The 19,510-nt window shown below is 48.8% G+C and overlaps 1 protein-coding gene across 1 annotated transcript in view; it reads right to left on the bottom strand.

The window, feature by feature from the left end:
* Positions 1-19,510, bottom strand: part of LOC122703094 — a 72,674-nt gene that overhangs the window by 52,732 nt on the left and 432 nt on the right. The window contains exon 2 of the mRNA XM_043917183.1: positions 3,223-3,342. Within this exon, the coding sequence (XP_043773118.1) occupies positions 3,223-3,342 (120 nt within the window). The remainder of the gene's footprint in view (positions 1-3,222; positions 3,343-19,510) is intronic.

Below are 19,510 nucleotides of genomic sequence, written 5' to 3'. Positions count from 1 at the left end.
ACCAGGCTGCCGTGAGGATTAAATGAATCTATATTTGAAAGCGTTCCTTAAATCATGTGGGCTTTCTGTCCCAACCTCCCCATGGCTTCATCTTATTTTTTCCTCCCCCCATTTTTATTTTCTCTGATAACCCACTTTTTTTTTCTTGATCTTGTCATATTGAATTATCTTTACACACTGCCCCAAACACTTTGGGGAGCTAAGCAGGGTGTAAATACAGAATATGTGCTCTGTTCTCCTTTTCCTGTCTCTCTCCTTGGATATTTAGTTAAGTCTTTATGAGAATGTCCCCCCGCCCAGGGGAAAGGGGTTATACCCACAGCGGGAGGGGGCAGCATGCTGGTGGCAGAGCTCATGAAAATGAGAGAAGGGTGACAGGAGGGAGGCAAAGGACAGAGCCAGGTCCTAAACCAGGCTGCCTCCAGAAGGTTCTCTCTCTCAGCCCCAAACTCAGGTAGAGTCTGGGATCTACTGTTTAAGAGAGGCAGGATTTCCTTGTTGTAAGAGGGACATATCATTATTAACCATTAATCGTGTTTAAAGATGGGGAAATGGAGCCTCAGAGACATGTTATCCTTCCTCTGTGCTCACAGCTTGCTAGTATGGGGGAGGGGTGTGGCATGGTGGGTGAGTCTTGGGTGGGTTTGCCCGGCCCGCCTGCTACACTGAGGGCTTCCTTGTTATTTGGAGTAAGCCACTTCTTTCTTTTCTAATCCCCATAGAACTATATGGGAATAAAAAAGGCACAGTATTAAGAAAACATTCTGGAGTTAAAGAGTGGTGATGGTTATAGAACCTTGTGAATGTAAGAAAAACTACTGACTTGGACACTTCTCAAAGGTGGATGGTATGTCGTGTGAACTATATTTTCATTTTTTAAAAAGCCTAAAAAAATGTTTGTTTAAAACCTTGGAACCCCAAAGCCTCAGTTCTAGTCTAGACAAGGATGCTGCAGGCCTGATCTGTGGAGACAGTGTCCACAACTGCAGTCACAGGACAAAGAGAGCCTTAAAGCAGTGTGACCATCTGTGATTGAACTTCAGGAGCTCCGCTTAGCTCTGCTCCCTGGGAGGTACCCTCAGAAAAAAGGCTGGCTCCCTGCTCCATTCCATTAGTGATCAAAGTAATTTTAGTTTAGCAAAGAGATGTATCAGTGAATGTAAAGGCTCGATGAGTTCTTGGTGCTGGGGAAGAGCTCAGTATTTGGGTACCAAAAAGGATGCAGCTCTACCTCCCTGAAGGCAGGAGATGGAGGAGTGTCTTCAGCTGAGCTGGCAGATGTGCCTTCTTTTCAGGCTCTAATTTGGGTCCCCGGGATTTAGGATGACCAAACACTGGTGAGCGTAGAGGCCCCACAGTGCCTCCCCCAGTCCCTCTGCAGGGATTCGGGTTTGTGGGACAGAAAGCTGACCCTTGGGCCAGGGTCTCCATTCCCCAGGGCAGAGCCACTGATCCTGTTCAGAGTGGTCCCTGAATTCAGTGTGGTTAATTTTGCTGACATAAACACCCGGCAGGGAGGGGAACCAGGCTTGGCTCCAGATGATGCTGAGGTGTAGGTGAGGGATAAGGGGAGGAGGAGGGGGTGGATTCAGGGCTCACCCTGAACATCCTTTACCTCTAAGATGAGAGTTAGGGTTTTAGGGGGTTAAAGTTCCTTCTGGGCTTCCTTGCTGGCTCGGCAGTAAAGAATCCGCCTGCAATGCAGAAGATTCGGGTTTGATCCCTGGGTGGGGAAGATGCCCTGGAGGAGGGCATGGCAACCCACTTCAGTATTCCTGCCTGGAGAATCCCATGGACAGAGGAGCCTGGTGGACTACAGTCCATGGGGTTGCAAAGAGTCAGACATGACTGAAGCAACTAAGTACGCACGCACACACAAGTTCCTTCTATAGTAAAAGAAGACAATTTCTCCATCCTCCCACACAAGAAGGATTGGGGTCAAGAATCTGGGGAGTCCCTCCTAGTCTAGGCTAAGTTCCCATCTGGGTGCCTCAGTCAGATTGGAAGTTTCTTAAACAGACAGGTCTTTCTCCTCCAGCCCTGCGGGCAAAATGAGGCCAACAGAGATGGGCGTCTCCTCACGTCCAGGGTGGACACATCCCAGCAGATGACTCTCCCGGGGTGCTAGCTCCTGAGGTCCCTGTAACAAAGTACCACAGAGTGAGGGGCTTAAACAGCACAGGGTGATGGTCTCACACTTCTGGAGCTAGAAGTCCAAGGTCAAAGTGTCAGCAAGGTTGGTTCCTTCTGAGGGTCCCCCTTGATAACAGCACACCAGTCACACTGAATTAGGGGCTCACCTCCTCTTGTACGACCTCATCTTAGATAATTACATCTACGACGACTCTGTTTCTTAACAAAGTCACATTCTAAGGCAGTGGAGATTAGGGCTTCAGTGTATGAATTCGGGGTGGGGGACACAATTCAACCTGTAATACCTGCTTGTGAGTTCCTGTTCTCAGGTCCCAATGTGCCAGATGGCAGGGCCGGCCTCAGAACAAGTATTGCTGATAAGCTGGAAAGTCATCTGTCCAAAGGCCAGATTTCAGATGCAGCTTCCCGACGTCGCCCTGGCTCATTGTGAGACCCAGACCAGGTAATGCGGGAAGCCGCAGTCTGTTTCAGCTACTGTTGTCGTGGTCCATACTGACAAACGGCCACCGCCACCTCATGCGGAACTCCAATCAGTTCTGTCGGGGGGAACAGGCCAAGGATCAAGTAACACACTTCCCTCGCCTGGGTTCACAGGATCATCTCCGCCTGGAACCGCACTTTACAGTTTGCAGGCGTGGCTGAAACCCTTACTGGACTTGAGGGCTGAGGCTGCGGTCCCCAAGAAAAGAGACACTCGGCGGGGGGACCCCAAGCCAGTGCTCTGCACCAATGTCCTCGTGAAGTGAAGTGTTAGTCACTCAGTCCTGTCTGACTCTTTGCGCCCCCACGAACTGTAGCCTCCTAGGTTTCTCTGTCCATGGGATATCCCAGCAAGAATACTGGAGTGGATTGCCATTCCCTTCTCCAGGGGATCTTCCCAACCCAGGGATGGAACCCCGGTCTCTGCACTGCAGGCAGATTCTTTACCGTATGAACTACAGGGAAGTCCGTGTCCTCATGGGTCTGAATCAAATTTTGTTTAGTCCGAAGCAAAATGTTTGCTTCATGAAAACACTGGCTCGATTTCGCGTCACACAGAAAGGGATTCAAATACATCAGGAGTCCTACCTCGGGCTCCCTGCCCGCCTCCCGGCCTCCGAGGCCCCCGGTGCAGACTCCGGCGCGTCTGCAGTGCCACCTGCTGGACGATACCAGCCGCGGGCTCCCCTCCTGCCGCCGGCATCCGGCCTGAGCCTCAGGCACCCAGAGAGCCGAGGGCGCGGAGCTGCAAGAAACGGCCCCAGACAGCAGTGGTGGGAACTTTGGAATCGTGTAGATTCCCTGCGGTCCTGGAAGGTCAGGAACCCGGCCCTGGAGACTGACGGACTTGGGTGTGCTGCCCTCACCTTCCCGCCCTGTGACCCTGAACGAACCTCTGCTGAGGTCTCACGTCTAAAGGCAAGATGACCTTTGGTTCACAGACTGGTTGGGAGGCCTGCAGGACACAATCCAAGTACAGTGTGAGGTGGCCGCTGGCCCAGAACATGTGCTCAGTAAACACAAAAGTGCCAGTGAAAGTGTTAGCCCCTAAGCCGTGTCTGAGTCTTTGGGACCTGACTGACTGTAGCCCACGAGGCTCCTCTGTCCACGGCATTCTCCAGGCAAGAAAACTTGAGAGGGCTGCCGTTTCCTTCTCTGGGGGATCTTCCCAACCCAGGGATGAAACCTGGGTCTCCCACTTTGCAGGCAGATTCTTTACTGACTAAGCCAGCAGGGAAGCCCCAGTAAACACAGAAGTATAGCTAATTTCATAAAAATAAAATAAAATTGCTCAGTTACGTCTGACTCTTTGCAACTATATATAGTCCATGGAATTCCCCAGGCCAGAATACTGGAGTGGGAAGCCTTTCCCTTCTCCAGGGGCTCTTCCCAACCCAGGGATCAAACCCAGGTCTCCCGCACTGCAGGTGGATTCTTTACCAGCTGAGCACCAGGGAAACCCAATTTCATAAACACACGCTCTAAAATTCATTCACCCAACAAACATTTTCCGAGTGGCCACTGTGGCCCTGGGTGCTCAGTGTCCAGGGGAAAGGAAGTGCCCACCTCTCTGTGTTTATAACAGAAGGACCCAGCAGACTCCCCGAGGCCACAGAGCCCCACTCCTTCATCCCATCAACACGTGGTCACTGAGCACCTGGGCGATTGAGGCTCAACAAGACCCCACCCCTCAGAGCCCCAGTCTGGAGGGGCCAGTGGGTGCCCAGGGCGTGCCCAGGGCAGCACCCCAGGCTGTTACCTGCCGGGGGCGGGGGAGCTGTGCCCAGGTCCCCCGGAGGGAGCTGAGACTTTGAGCAGGAAGAACACAAATCTAGAAGGTTCCAGAATGTTCTGCTTCCATTGAGAGTCTTTTCCTCTCAAAGCATGCTGCTGCAGGCAGCATCCACAGCCCACATAGAAACAGCTTCTCCTTGATCCAGCTCGAGATTTCTACCTTTTTAATCTCTGCTCAGAAGTGGAGCCCGAATGGAAATAGAATTGCTGCCTCCTTTTGAGATCTCGCAGCTGCCGCCGCCAGAAAAAAAGACAAAAATGCATTGCAGATTTTTCTTCAGACCTGCCTTGTGCTTACTGTACAAGCTCTTGGGCTTTCATAACAGTATTGAGAAAATTCATAATACCGGGCTTAAATCTTCTTCAGAGGTTTGGGGGTTGGGAGAGGGAAGAGGAATTAATTTTAGAATTCCGTGTCTATACAGCATCATCAAAAGATAAGTGAAATACAGAGAAGCACTGGTGAGGGCTGGGAGAAAGGAGAATTCTCTACAAGTGCCCAAGGCTTCTGATAACCATTCTCCGCCCTGCTCCAGGATCCTGGTACCCAGAGTTCCACTCCCAGACACTTTGTAACTTCTAGCCCTGAAGATCCTCTGGTGGCTCAGATGGTAAAGAATCTGTCTGCAATGCAGGAGACCCAAGTTCGATCTCTGGGTTGGGAAGATCCCCTGGAGAAGGGAATGGCAACCCACTCCAGTATTCTTGCCAAGAGAATTCTATGGACAGAGGAGCCTGGAGGGCTACAGTCCATGGAGTCCAAAGAGTTGGACACGACTAAGCAAATTTCACTACCCTGAGGACATGGTTTAACCTTTCCAGCCTCGATCTCTTTATTTACTTCTAATCGTGGAGAGCTGGCTGTGTGTGGGCATTTTGCCCAGGAGATGCTCGTGGTCCTGAGTCCCTGCCCTACCCTGCAGCAGCTCCAAACTCTTGTCACTGGGAGAATGACGGGCCTGTGCCAAGGACACGGGCATTTGGGGAATATCTGAGAAGGGGCTCAGGAAAGTCCCCAGCAGACTGCAGTCACCGCTTACTTGACAGAAGGCAGGAGGTGAATCTTCAAAGGGCTCTTTGAGTCCTGGCACCACTGTCCTTTTCTGTGACATTTACTACCCAACTGTAGCGCTGATTGCAAACCCCCAATGTGGTGGGGCCTGTGCAAACTGGGAGAAATAACAGCAAAGAAGCCCTGAGAACCTTCTCCCTGGACATCCCGCTCCCAGGAATCCCAAAGAAGGACAAGGTGGTGGCAGCTTGTGGAGTGGGGGAAAGGAGGGGGGAGACAGTGAGCGGCAGAAGGACCCCGAAACTCCTCAGGCGGGATGCAGCCTGGACCAGACTGGGTCTGACATTCCCCCCTCCAGCAAAGCTGGCCTGCCCATCGGGCTGGGCGGGGTGGGCTGCAGCCTTGGGGATGATCCGAAGGCTGCTTACTGCACCCGGATGAGCGTTGGTGACGCATCCCGTCTATGGGCTCTGGGGCTATAGGGAGGGCTGGCAGGGATTCATCTCCGCCCTGTGTACAGAACTGTCACATAAAACATCGTATTTGCAGCTGGAAGGTGAGAGGCTGTAGCCACGCTGCCAGAAGAGGCTTTCAGCCAGGAAGGAAGTGTAGCTGGTTTCAGCGTATTCTCACCACACCGAGTCACCCTGCAGAGGCGGGAGAGTCCTGGCGGAAAAGCCAGGCCCGGGGTTTCCAGAGGTCGAGAGGGTGCCCTTTACACTGATGTTGTTGTTGTTCAGTTGCCCAGTTGTGTCCGACTCTTTACGACTCCAGGAACTGCGGCAATCCAGGCTTCCCTGTCCTTCAGCATCTCTGGGAATTTGCTCAAACTCACGTCCACTGAGTCGGTGATGCCATCCAACCATCTCATCCTCTGTCGCCCCATTCCCCTCCTCTCCTCAATCCTTCCCAGCATCAGGGTTTTTTCCAACAAGTCAGCTCTTCACATCAGGTAGTCAAAGAATTGGAGCTTCAGCATCAGTCCTTTCAATGAATATTCAGGGTTGATTCCCTTTAGGATTGACTGGTTTGATCTTCTTGCTGTCCACCCAAGGAACTCCCAAGAGTCTTCTCCAACACCACAGTTTGAAAACATCAATTTTTTCAGTGCTTAGTCACCTTTATGATCCAACTCTCACATCTGTGCATGACTACTGGAAAAACCATAGTTTTGACTAAACAGACCTTTGTTGGCCAAGTAATGTCTCTGCTTTCTAATATGCTGTCTAGGTTGGTCATAGTTTTTCCTCCAAGGAGCAAACATCTTTTAATTTTGTGGCTGCAGTCGCCGTCTGCAGTGATTTTGATGTCTGAGAAAATAAAATCTGTCACTGCTTCCATTTTTTCCCATCTATTGGCCATGAAGTGATGGGACTGGATGCCATGGTCTCAGTTTTTTAAACGTTAAATTTTAAGCCAGCTCTTTCACTCTCTTCTCTCATCTCAGCAAGAGGCTCTTTAGTTCCTCTTTGCCTTCTGCCATAAGGGTGGTGTCAACTGCATATCTGAGGTTGTTGATATTTGACCGGGGAATCTTGATTCCAGCTTGTGCGCCCTTTACATAGACTACAATATAAACAGGGCCCCTAGGATTGGGCAGGCCTGTGGCCCCAGCCACACGGGTCAAGGGAAGGCTTGTGGGGGGTGAGGGAGAGTGGTCACAGGGCCAATCAACTCAAAGCCTCTCTGTCCAGCTCACCATACTCTTCCTATTGTGGTAAATTCATCTCTGGCTCCAAGTGTTAAGCTGAAATTAACCCAAGTGAACTGGAAGTGAAAGGAATCCAGAAAGAAAGAGGGTGGTGGTGGGATTGTTTCAGCAGGGGCCTGAAGCAGAGCGGAGGTCCCCGCACTTCCCCAAGGGCCCTCGGAGTTAACAAGTGGGAAGGACCACGGCTCAGGGGTGGGCAGAGGCTGGCTAGCGCCGATGTAGGACAGAGCCCTCAGTGGCCAGGAGAAGAGGCTGAGAGGTTCGCTGGGGGAGGAATGAATATTCTCCTGAAGAGCTGCTCTGAGTGGCTCGTGTCCGGAGGAGGCCGCACCAGCCGGTCCATTTGCCTCTTGAACAGTCAGCCGATGGAGGTCACCCTGGGGCGTGGACTCAAGAGCTCATCTGTGCTGTGAAGTCTGTCACTTCAGCTCAGGCTACCTCCTGCATATTGACTTGGATTCTTTTTCTCTGTTTAACTGGATTTAGATATCTTTCTCAACGTTTCTTTGTCTCTATGGGCTGGATTTGGGATTTCAGAGTGAGCTCATGGATACTCCTTCCAGAAAACAATCAGAAATAACCTATAGTCCCTTTGGAATATGCTCTCCGGGCCTGTTGTTGTTCAGTCACCCAGTCGTGTCCGACTCTTTGTGACTCTGTGGACTGCAGCACGCCAGGCTTCCCTGTCCATCACCAACTCCCGGAGCTTGCTCAGACTCATGTGCGTTGAGTTGGTGATGCCATCCAACCATCTCGTCCTCTGTCGTCCCCTTCTCCTCCTGCCTTCAATCTTTCCCAGCATCAGGGTCTTTTCTGGGCCTGCGAAGGAGGAAATGAACTGCGCTCTCCAGCACGGGGGCCTAGCGCCACCTGGTGGTCCTTCTAATTATACCCAGGCGCGCAGGTAAGCCTGCGACCGTGAAGGCATTTGAACTTGACAGTATAGCCACCCGCCAATGACATTTGATTTGTGCCACCATTTCACCTGGCCTCTAATTCTCAAACAAATCCATAGTTAGATTTTCGAGGTTGTCTGCAAATGAGATTCAATATTTAGCCACAAGGACTTACCGGCAGGATAGAAAAAAATGAGAAGTTTGTGACACTACTTTCGACTTGTATCCTATTAGTAATACCAGATCACACCACTTGGGATGTACTACATAGTATTAATTTTCTTTTTAAATTCTACAACCATCTTGTGACTAACACAATCAGATAGCATTACATTTTAAAAATTTAAAGCATTAATTCTGTTAAAAGTAAACATGTAAAATTTTATCATAATCTTATAACCCTGCTTTAACATGTATCTGGGTTTAGTGGCTCCGAAAATGAAATAGGGAAGGGTCCTGGGCCTCTCTCAACCTCTGGAAGTCTCTGAAAAGCTCTGGAAAGTTCTGGGGAAGGATGGAATAGAAGAGAACCAGAAGGGGAAGCAAGGAGATACATGTAATAATTCAGGCCTGAGAACCTGGGCTGAGCCTGAGTCTGTGTGGATGGGGAGGAGAAATGCTGCTTAGTTTCCAAACTTGACTGATTCTGTGTTTCCCTGGTGGCTCGGATGGTAGAGAATCTATCTGCCTGCGATGTAAGATACCCGGGTTCGATACCTGGGTGGGGAAGATCCCCCTGGTAGGACCAAATGGCAAACCACTCCAGTATTCTTGCCTGGAGAATTCCACGACAGAAGAACTTAATCAGGCTACAGTCCATGGGGTCACAAAGAGTCAGACACGACTGAGAGATTAACCCTTTCTGTGAAAGAGGAAAAAAGAAAAGTTTACCATCCCCTGTGCCTGCTAATGAGGGCAGATCTTGGCAATCACAGGACCTTTTGTTTGGAGAGCAAAAAGTCACAACCTTGGTGTTACAGCTCTTGGCAGAGTTACGAGTAGTATCAGGCAGGGGAGGTGCGGGGGCAAGAACTTGAAGAAGCAGGACGCTGCCAGACTGCTCAACCAGGAAAGGGAGCGGGGATGTGAAACGTGGACATTCCCGCGGTCCTAGGGGCTGCCCAGGGCGGGTCTCTGCAGGACAGCGCCCTGGGCACCACGGGGCCCAGAAGGCACCTGTATAGTTAGCTACAGGGAATTCTGAGACCTGCTGAGGTCAGCGCAGTAATGGAAATGGCCTGGGGACCCAGGCCCAGGATTGGCGAGGAAGGCATCCAGGGTGAACCCTCAGTTTCTGCCTCCGATGACCTGAATTCTTGCAGTGGAGCCAGGTTGTCAGGAGGTGATACAATCAAATGTCCCCAGGCCACACCAACCCGTGAATCTGAATGCAGTTGTCCTGTTCACAAGCACGGAGGAGGGAGTCCCACTTCACTGATCTTGGGACCTGGGTTCAGCAGCATGCAGGGAATTCTCCCTGCAAATTTCCCCCAGGAGCTGCCTGTGCTGGGGGGGACCACTGCCCGGCCCCGCAGAGCCAGGGCGGAAGGTCATTTTGCCTTTGTGTTCCTCCCAGAAGGAAGGGTTTCCTAGGAGCAGGCTTGGCCCCCTAGTTCTCAGATGTCCTTGTAGGAATCAGACCGGAGGGAAAAACAGAGCAAGTCTGGGTCAGGCTCAACATCAACCTCCCCAGCAGCGATCAAGTATAACCGTGGCTTTCTGCCAACTCCCTTTCCTCCCAAGTGCCGTCTAGGTGCGCAGGGAGCCTCTTATGTCCTGAGCATTTGAGAAGACGAGAGACAGAGCCTCGGTGATATCAGCCAGGAGTGGGGAGAGGGGACAACACCTGCTAGTTCCAGCCCAGATTAGCACAAGCCAACCTGAGACCCCAGAGTGTTCTTACATCAGCCTCAGACAAGCCCCAGGAGGACGCAAGGCATTAAAAACGGTCCACAGCTGATACTCAAGTTCCAGCGGGAGACTGGTCAGGGAGGCAGTTCAGAAAGGGAAGCCCTTGTCTCTGTCCTCAGGAAGCTCTCCTGAGTCTTGCTAGAACAGCAAAATCTATAACTAAGGCTCACCCTCTGAAGTAGACGCCCTATTTTTTTGGTTTAAGCTTTGCCTAGAAGCCAGGCCAGATCACGAACCAAATGCCACTGGGTCCATATCTGAGCTTCCTGTTTGATGTGTTACAGGCGTAGAGGGTGGAGCTATCTGCTGGTCTATGAAAGGCCTCCTTAGCAAAGACATCCAGATAAGGGGCCTGTGCCCAGTCGCCTCTGTTTGCTGAACCACACTGAAAACCGTTCATTATCGCCCTTGGCTAGAATCTTCAAAGCCACAGAAACACCCACAGTGCTGCAGAGGGAAAATGCTCGCTGACTCCTTGAGCCAGGCTTCCACTTCCTGGATGTTTTCTTGAGGTCAGTTCAGATATGCTGAGCAGGGGGTGACACTCTAGTGCACAGCCAGAGGCCTCCCCCCAGGGGCATTGGGACCTGGCCTTCACTGACCCCTCTTTCTCTTCTCGCTGCCCCTTTGGCTTCCCAGTTATCACTCATTTATTCAGCACTCATTTATCGGGGGCTTGCCTTGCAGCAGGTACCCTGTCCAGCTCCATGACAACTGACAGTTGATTGACTAAATCTTACCCTCCATTTCTTACTTCTCACAGGGTAATGATGGAGGGAGCAAGATGAGGTGAGTTGGGGGCAGAAGAGGGGTGGGCATTGATACTTAACTGAGAGAAAATGGGGGAAAGCTGGCAGATTTCAGCAAGGCTGTAAAGGATGGGCAACATTGTGTTAAGTGAAATAAGCCAGACACAAAAGATCAAATGTTTTTATGATTCCACTTATTTGAGGTACCTAGACTAATCAGACTCATAAGACAGAAAGTAGAAGGGTGTGTGCCAGGGGCTGGGGGAGAGCAGAATGGGGTTTATTATTTAATGGGTATAGAGTTTCATTTTGGGAAGATGGAAGATGTTCCGGACATAGTGGTGACGGCACAACAATGTGAATGCCATTGAATTCTTAATGCCATTGAATCATATACCTAAAAATGGTTAAAATGGTAAATATATATTGTGCATATTTTACTACAATTTAAAAAAAAATCTTCTCCTCACTTATCCTAACTGAGAACAAGACTCTGCTCTGCTGTGTTCTGAGCCTGAGAATGAATGAGAAACTCAGAGGAGCATCCCTAGGGAGACCTTCATGTCCTCCTGAAGCAGTCTGCCCCAGTCCTCTCATTCATTCAAAATCTCCACCATGACAATGTTAAGCCCTGTGTTAGTCAAGGCAAAGCTAAGCTGTTGGACAACTCAATTTCAAAAAGCAATAGCTTAGAGCTATAGGATCTTTTTGTCCCTGGTGGCTCAGAGGGTAAAGCTTCTGCTTGCAATGTGGGAGACCTGGGTTGAATCCCTGGGTCAGGAAGATCCCCTGGAGAAGGAAATGGCAACCCACCCCAGTACTCTTGCCTGGAAAATTCCATGGAAGGAGATGCCTGATAGGCTACAGTCCATGGGGTCACAAAAGGGTCAGACACGACTGAGGGACTTCACTTTGTCACTTTCACAGTAGCAGCACTGAGCCCCACAGTCATTCTGGGCTCAGATGCCTTCCAATCACTGTCCCACACTCCCAAGGGTTCTGAGGTGGTCCGCATGGTGGAAGTGGGGGTGCCTCACATCTAAGTAGCAGGTAAGAGGAGAAAAGGGAGTCCCAGGCTAAGTCACTGAGCCATCACCTGCTCTCTCACTCCATTGGCAAGGACTTGGTCAAGTACAAGGCAGCTGGGCAGGGCAAGAGGCTGGGCAGCCACATGTTAGTGTTAGGTTCTCAGTCGTGTCAGACTCTTTGCGATCCCTTGGACTGTAGCCCGTCAGGTTCCTCTGTCCACGGAATTCTCCAGGCAAGAATATTGGAGTGGGTTGCCATCCTTCTCCAAAGGATCTTCTGGACTCAGGGATCAAACCCTAGTCTCCTGCATTGCAGGCAGATTCTTTACTGTCTGAGCCACGAGAGAAGCCCTGGGCAGCCATGTAACCGGCTAGAATTCTATTACGATGAGGGGAGAATGGTACAGGGTTTGGTGCTCAATAGCAGTGTTTACCAACAGTAACTCTAAAACAAGAGTCACTGCACTGGTATTTTTTTTTTTAAGATTTATTTTAGCTGTGGTGGGTCTTTGATACTGTGCACAGGTTTTCTCTGGTTGCCAAGAGTGGGGTCTATTCTCTGTTGTGGTGTGTGGGCTTCTCATTGGTCTGGCTTCTCTTGTTGCGGTCTTCCCTGTTGCTCAAATGGCAAAGAATCTGCCTGCAATGTTGGAGACTTGGGTTTGACCCCTGGGTTGGGAAGATTCTCTGGAGAAGGGAATGGCAATCCACTCCAGTATTCTTACCTGGAGAATCCCATGGACAGAGGAGCCTGGCAGGCTACAGTCCGTATGGTCACAAAGAGTCAGACACAACTGAGCTACTACCACTACTTTTGTTGCTGAGCATGGGCTCTAAGGCACTCAGGCTTCAGTAGTTTGGTGCCCGGGCTTAGTTGCTCCATGGCATGTGGGTTGTTCCTGGACCAGGGATCAAACCAGTGTCCCTTGCATTGCAAGGTGGATTCTTAACCCCTGGACCACCAGGGAAGCCCCACACTGGTACTTGAGGAGAGTTCTTTACTCCAATCCAGAAGGACAACTAGGATGTCAGATTTAGTATCTGGAGACGGTTGGGCCCATGACTCTATCCACTATGTCATGACAGTGTTACCATCAATGCTAAGGGTACGGAAAGCAACTTGTTGCTAATAATAAAGTACTCATGTCTGCAAACCGTTGACTATTTGCTGTAGACAGTGACAAGGTTAGCCTTCCAACAGCATCACTATCACCCAAGAGAAACCCCATGGGCTTCCTGCGTGGGAGGGAAAGGCACAGTGAGGTTCAGCAGCCTGGAGTTGCCAGACTTGTGTTTGCACGTGTGAGTTTTACCCTCAGGGATATCAGCAGGGAACTTCCGGCATGAAGGCCTGAAAAGGCAACGAAGTCTGAGAATAGGCAGCAAGTTACAAGGAAAAAAGGATGAAGTTGAGACCCGAGGAGCTCAGGTTCTCATCTTTGATCTGCCACTAACCAAATCGAATGAGCACATTTCCTGAAAGCCTGTGATGCCCAGAAGCACATGCCCAGAAGTGTCCTTGGACAGATCACGTGACAGCCCTCCCTTGTTGGTCACATCCACCGCTGCTCCCATAAATAAAAGACTGAAATTCAATACTGAATTTGAAAGATTGAAATTAAAACTCAATATCCTCCCCAAATCAATGATATAATCTGTGATGTAAAATCTCACTCCTTATGATCTTGGGGAGCAAAATGAATGGGACAAGAAGAATTCACAGAGAAGAATCAGTCACTAACGCAGTCATCCTGCCAGGAATACAGCTTGAATCCAATCACAAGAAAACAACAGATAAGTCCAAATGGGGATGGTTTTATCAACATCAAGTGAGTCAGAGGGACTGTATATTTTTTGAAACGCCAGTGTTGTAAAAGGCAAAGAAACATCATGGGAATATTCCAGATTAAAAGAGGTTTAAGACACGTGCATGCTTAATCGAGTCCAACTCTTTGGGACTCTTTGGACTGTGGCCTACCAGACTCCTCTGTCTATGGAATTTCCCAGGCAAGAATACTGGAGTGGGTTGCCATTCTCCTCCTCCAGGGGATCTAACCAACCCAGGGATCGAACTAGCATCTCCTGTGACTTGTGTCTTCTGCATTGCAGGTGGATTCTTTACCAGGTGAACAATAGGGAAAGGCTGTTCAAGACATAGCACAACTTAATTAAACACCTGACTGTAGATTAGATTCCATAAGTGAGGGTGGGGGGATTTTTTTTTTTTTAATAAAGGGACATTAGTGGGCCAACAAAGGGCATGCCCTTCTTTGCCCCCCTGGGAGCACCTGCAGCCATTACAGCTTCCACAGAGAAAGGATGATGGAGTTTGTCACCTTCCAGGTGCAGGCTGGCACCAGCCTCTCTTGGCCCCATGTGTCTGGGCAGCAGTTGTGGTGAGTCTGGCTCTTTTAAGAAAGATGGCCCTCTATGATCCACATGCTCTCTGTTCCTGAAGCGTATACAGCATCAGGACTACATGAGAATTCTGGGGGCTGTAAGTAGAGTGGACAACTGGGGCGACCAGGGATGAGGCTGGGGCCTCCAGAGAGAAAGGCTTGGAGGGCCATGGGGGCCAGGCCCGAGCAATGAGACGCTCCTGAGATCTTCCAGAGCCCCAGGACAGCGTGGAGTGGAGTGCGTGGCCTGGAGGCAGACCAGCTTGGCGGGATCTCCTGCTCCTCTCGTCCCCTGTGGGCCCTCAGGCGCAGTACTCCACCTCCCAACTTTAGTCTGCTCCATGGAACACAGGGACACAGCTGTGACTTCATCCCAGGATGGCTACCAGTCCGGAGTGAGACAGTCCAAGTAAAGCAGTCACGCAGCATCTGATGCAGGGCGTACGCTCCCTGCATGATAGCCCTATTATCAAGGAATGCGAATTATCCTAATAGTAAAAGGAAAATGGCGCATACCTCTGAGGAAGACACTGGGCATGACATGCGGTCAGCCAGCAGCTGGGCCACGTGAGGATGAGCGAGGACTACGCGAGCCCCCCTCCTCAGTGAGCCTGTGACCAGAGCAGAAGGCTCTGAGCCAGGGCTCCTTACTGAATATTGGAACTGCAGAAGCTGGGTGAGAATCTATGTGGACTTTATGTAAATTTTCTGCCACATGTTTCCCTTACCCACCCCAGGATGTTCTTCCCTATGGGAAAATGACCCATCACTGTTACCAACTGAATTGTGTCCCTCAAATTCATAGGTGGAAGCCCTGTGCTCCAATGGGACTGTATTTGGAGACGGAGCCTTTAAGAAGGTAATTAAGATGAAATGAAGTCATAAGGATGAGGTCCTAAGCCAATAGGACTGGTGGCCTAATGGAAGGGAGAGAGACATGGAGGAAAGGCCACTGGAGGACACAGAGAGGAGGCGGCCGTCTACAAGCTAAGGAGAGAGTCCTCAGGAGAAACCAATCCTGCCGCACCTTGATCTTGACCTTCCAGCCTCCAGAACTGTGAGAAAATCAATTCCTGTTATTTAAACCATTCAGCCTATGGTACTTTGTTAGGACGGCCCTAGAAAACTAATTCAGTCCCCACTAGTTAAACTCATGGGTCCTGCTTTGGTTCTACAAATGTGAGGACTTACAAACAGAAGATTTAAGAGCCTGTGTGTGGTTGAGTCAGAGGTCAAATTGCCAGCATCTGTTGGATTATAGAAAAAGCAGAGAATTCCAGAAGAACATCTACTTCTGCTTCATTGACTATGCTAAAGACTTTGACTGTGTGGATCACAACAAACTGGACAATTCTTAAAGCAATGGGAATACCAGACCACGTTACCTGCTCCTGAGAAATCTGTACGCAGGTCAAGAAGCAACAGTTAGAACCAGACATGGAATAACACTTGCTCCTTGGAAGAAAAGCTATGACAAACCTAGACAGCATATTAAAAAACAGAGACTCTACTTTGCCGAGAAAGGTCTGTCTAGTCAAAGCTATGGTTTTTCCAGTAGTCATATACATATGTAAGAGCTGGATCATAAAGATGGCTGAGTACCAAAGAATTGATGCTTTTGGACTGTGGTGTTGGAGAAGACTCTTAAGAGTCCCTTGGACTGCAAGGAGATCCAACCAGTCCATCCTAAAGGAGATCAGTCCTGAATATTCATTGGAAGGGCTGACACTGAAGCTGAAGCTCCAATCCTTTGCCCACCTGATGTGAAGAGCCAACACATTAGTAAAGACCCTGATGCTGGGAACGATTGAAGGCAGGAGGTGAAGGGGACAGAAGAGAATGAGATGATTGGATGGCATTACTGACTCAATGGACATGAGTCTGAGCAAACTCTGGGAGATGGTGAAGGAGGGAAGCCTGGCATACTGCAGTCCATAGGGTCACAGAGTCAGACACAAGTGAGCAACTGAACAACAACAACAACGTCAGAGGCCCCTGGAGAAGGGCATGACAACCCACCCCAGTATTCTTGCCTGGAGAATCCCATGGACCGAAGAGCCTGGTGGGCTACAGTCCATTGGGTCTCAAAGAGTTGGACACAACTGAGCAACTAACACACACATGAGTGTCAAACAAAAAGAGGTGAGATGATATTACAGTTTCTTCCTTGGGGCTTTCGTATCACTCACTTCTGAGCAAATGTAACCTGTATGAGAGGTACATATTCTCATCTGGCCCCACAGCCTTCCTCTCTTTTCCTTCCAGGGTAAAAAGATTGCTGCAGAAACTTGGGGTTGATGGAAAAGGGCAGACAAGCTGCAATCACGGTAGCTGAGCATCAGGGGCTGGAAATCATAGAAAATGAAATGAAAAAGAAGTGTCCAGTTTGTTCATCAATATCCCCACCCCCACTTAAAAAAATCTGAAGCAACACATACAAAGTTATCATCTATTATTTATTATTATCATTATTATTAACTATATGAAGCATGATGGGAATTTGAGTCACTAACTCTGCTCATTATTCTATTTAAAAAAATGAGGATTTCTGGACAGTCCTCTCTTGCTACTTAAATCATCTGTTTTATTCTTTTCTGGTTGGAGATCAAGCCTTTGAGGACAGATCAAGAAGAGGAACCTGCTGTTCTTCAGAATATATGATGGCTGCCCTTTTTGTCTTTTCTGGAAACAATGGCCCAGAGCTGGTGTTTGATCAACTTGGCTTCCAGCCAAGGTCAGCAAGAGTTTTTGAAACTGTCTCCAATCTCAGCCACCCAATGCTGGAAAGCTCCATCCTTAACTGCTGAGCACCTAAAGAGCCCTACAGAATGTCGACCCAAAGTTTTAGAATTCAAGAAATTTAGTTATGTAAAATGCTTTAATCTTTTGTCCTTAAAACTCTTGGTTTTGATAAAAGTGTCACTGTTGAGACTGGTCCCAGTCAACCTGCTATGGAGGGCCGGTCAGGTTTCTCTACGCACCACGTACTTCTCCACTTCTGTGCTTTTGGTCATGAATCTGTCCTCGCCTGGAACATCTCTTGCCATGCCAGGAACCCTCTTCCACATTGGACTCTTTCAAGCAGAGCAGACCGACGGCTCATATCATGACCCCAGAGAACTCTCTGTATGTACCTTCACTGTAACTTTTCATTGACCTGCCTTCCACTTTGGACTGTGTGCTCCTTTGGGCAAGGAACAGCTCTTCATTATGTTAGTACCCCCAGGACCTACCAATGTGCTGGAAATAAGGGGATATTCAGTAAATATCGTTGAGTGAATGAGTGAGTGAACAGTGAATTTTTCCTTTGTTTGCACCTGTAACCAAAGCCTCCTTCCAGTGTCCACCCATCAGGATTTCAGAATGGCCCTAAACCAGGGAGCTCTCTGTATCTCCTACCACTTTCCTTTCTGAAACGGGCCATTTATTATGATTGTCCTGTCCTGTCCCAACCTTGTACACTGGGAGTTTTGGTGTAGAGAGGATAGTTCTTCTTTTTAATTCCTGAGCTCTACACCATGAGGACTCACTTCCTGACATGGGATTGACACATCATCCAGACACCCTAACTTTAGATGTGCTGTAAGCATAAAATATGGGCTTCCCAGGTGGTTCAGTGCGTAAGAATCTACCTGCAATGCAGGAGACACAGGAGATGCCAGTTCAGCCCCTGAGTGGGGAAGATCCCCTGGAGGAGGACATGGTAACCCACTCCAGTATTCTTGCCTGGAGAATCCCATGGACAAAGGAGCTTGGTGGACTACAGTCCATGGGGTCGCAAAGAGTTGGACATGACTGAAGCAACTGAGCATGCACACTCAAACATAAAATATACACTGGGTTTCAAATATTTAGTATGAAAAAAATGTCAGTAGCTCATCAATCATTTTTTCATGATTACATGTTAAAATGATAAAATTTGGAATATTTAGGGTTAAACTGTATTATTACAATTAATCTCTTCTTTTACCTTTTCAAGATGGCTCCTAAAATTTTTTGAATTTCATTTGTGGTCGTGGTTGACGTTATATTTCTGTTGGACAGCCCTGTTCTAGAGCACTGTTTCTTTACTTGGTTTTTCTTCATCACCCCCTCTGGTGTGCTGCAGTCCATGGGGTCACAAAGGGTCCTCACAACTTAGCTACTGAACAACAATAACCCCTAAGGAGAACTTTTAGATGTTGCTTCTCCTAATCTCTTCTCTCCCATGAAATTTCTGTTTCTGTACTGTGGCCCTGGTAATATCTAAGATTTTCTCATTATTCTGTGCCAAGATCCAATTTTGCCCCCTGGGGCAGTATTTCCCTTATTGAAAGCACATGTTTTAGAGGACAGTGTCTTTGTAGGGTGTGAGGACCCAGAGTCCCTGAATCACCACAGGGAAAGCTGCTCCCCAATAAGAGTAAGAAACAAACCATTTTGGTAGAAGCCACTGGGATTTCAGAGTTTTCCCTAAAATTTACCCCAATATGCCAAATCCTAGATTTTACAAAAGCATCAATAAACCCAAAGAGATCTTACAGAATCCAAATTCAGGAATCTACATGGCTCAGTCTACATGTGATCTTAAAGTCTAACCATGTCCAACAGCCCGTAGCACCACCCCTTCATCTGGCTTTTGCTGCCAGCTTCCTCTTCATGGCGTCTGTTCACCCCTCTGTGTCCTCATCACTCCCTTTGCTCTCTGTGCCTTGACAGACTTTCTCCTTCCAGACTCAGCTACAGTGCCACTTCCTCCAGGAAGCCCTACCAGCCTCCACTACTCCCAGATCCCATAAATGCTTTGGCCAAAATCAGAGCTGTTTCATGCACTAAGCATTACAGAGAAATAAACATTAGTAATACAAAACCAAAATGCTTGAGTGTGCTCTAAACGTAAGAGAGGAAATCAGAGTGGAAAGATGCAGAGATCTTAACCTGTAATGCTTAAAATATTTCACTTTTGCAAATTTTACAAAACACATGACCATGTAAACTCATTGCTAGGGTCCCTCCCTGGAGGAGGAAGTAAACCCTGCAAATGAGGAGTCGTGAGGCTTCACCCCCACAGGGTTTCCACAGAGAACTGAGGGCAAGTCTGTGAAAAACTTAGCAGTCTTTTGCCCTGGTCGTGGGAACTGTTAAAGTAATTCAACAAAATGAATACTTGTTGAATTATGTTCTAGACAGTGTGTGCTTAGCAAGTGTTTTCTTTATAACTGAATACTTGTTCAGGCACAACGAGTGAAAAAAATTAATATGTCGTTTTTAATAAGGTCGTAGATGCGTTGAGGGCCCAAAGAAACTTTTCCTCCCTGGGGACAAAGAGGGTGACGGGTGGAGGATTAGGGGGGTAGAGGGAAGCAATGGATGAAGGAAGGAAAGGGACTGGTTAGA

This window comes from Cervus elaphus, chromosome 11 (assembly GCF_910594005.1).
Source record: "Cervus elaphus chromosome 11, mCerEla1.1, whole genome shotgun sequence".
NCBI lineage: Eukaryota > Metazoa > Chordata > Mammalia > Artiodactyla > Cervidae > Cervus > Cervus elaphus.
Note: the sequence above shows the minus strand (reverse complement) of the source record. Positions and strands in the feature narration are given on the sequence as shown.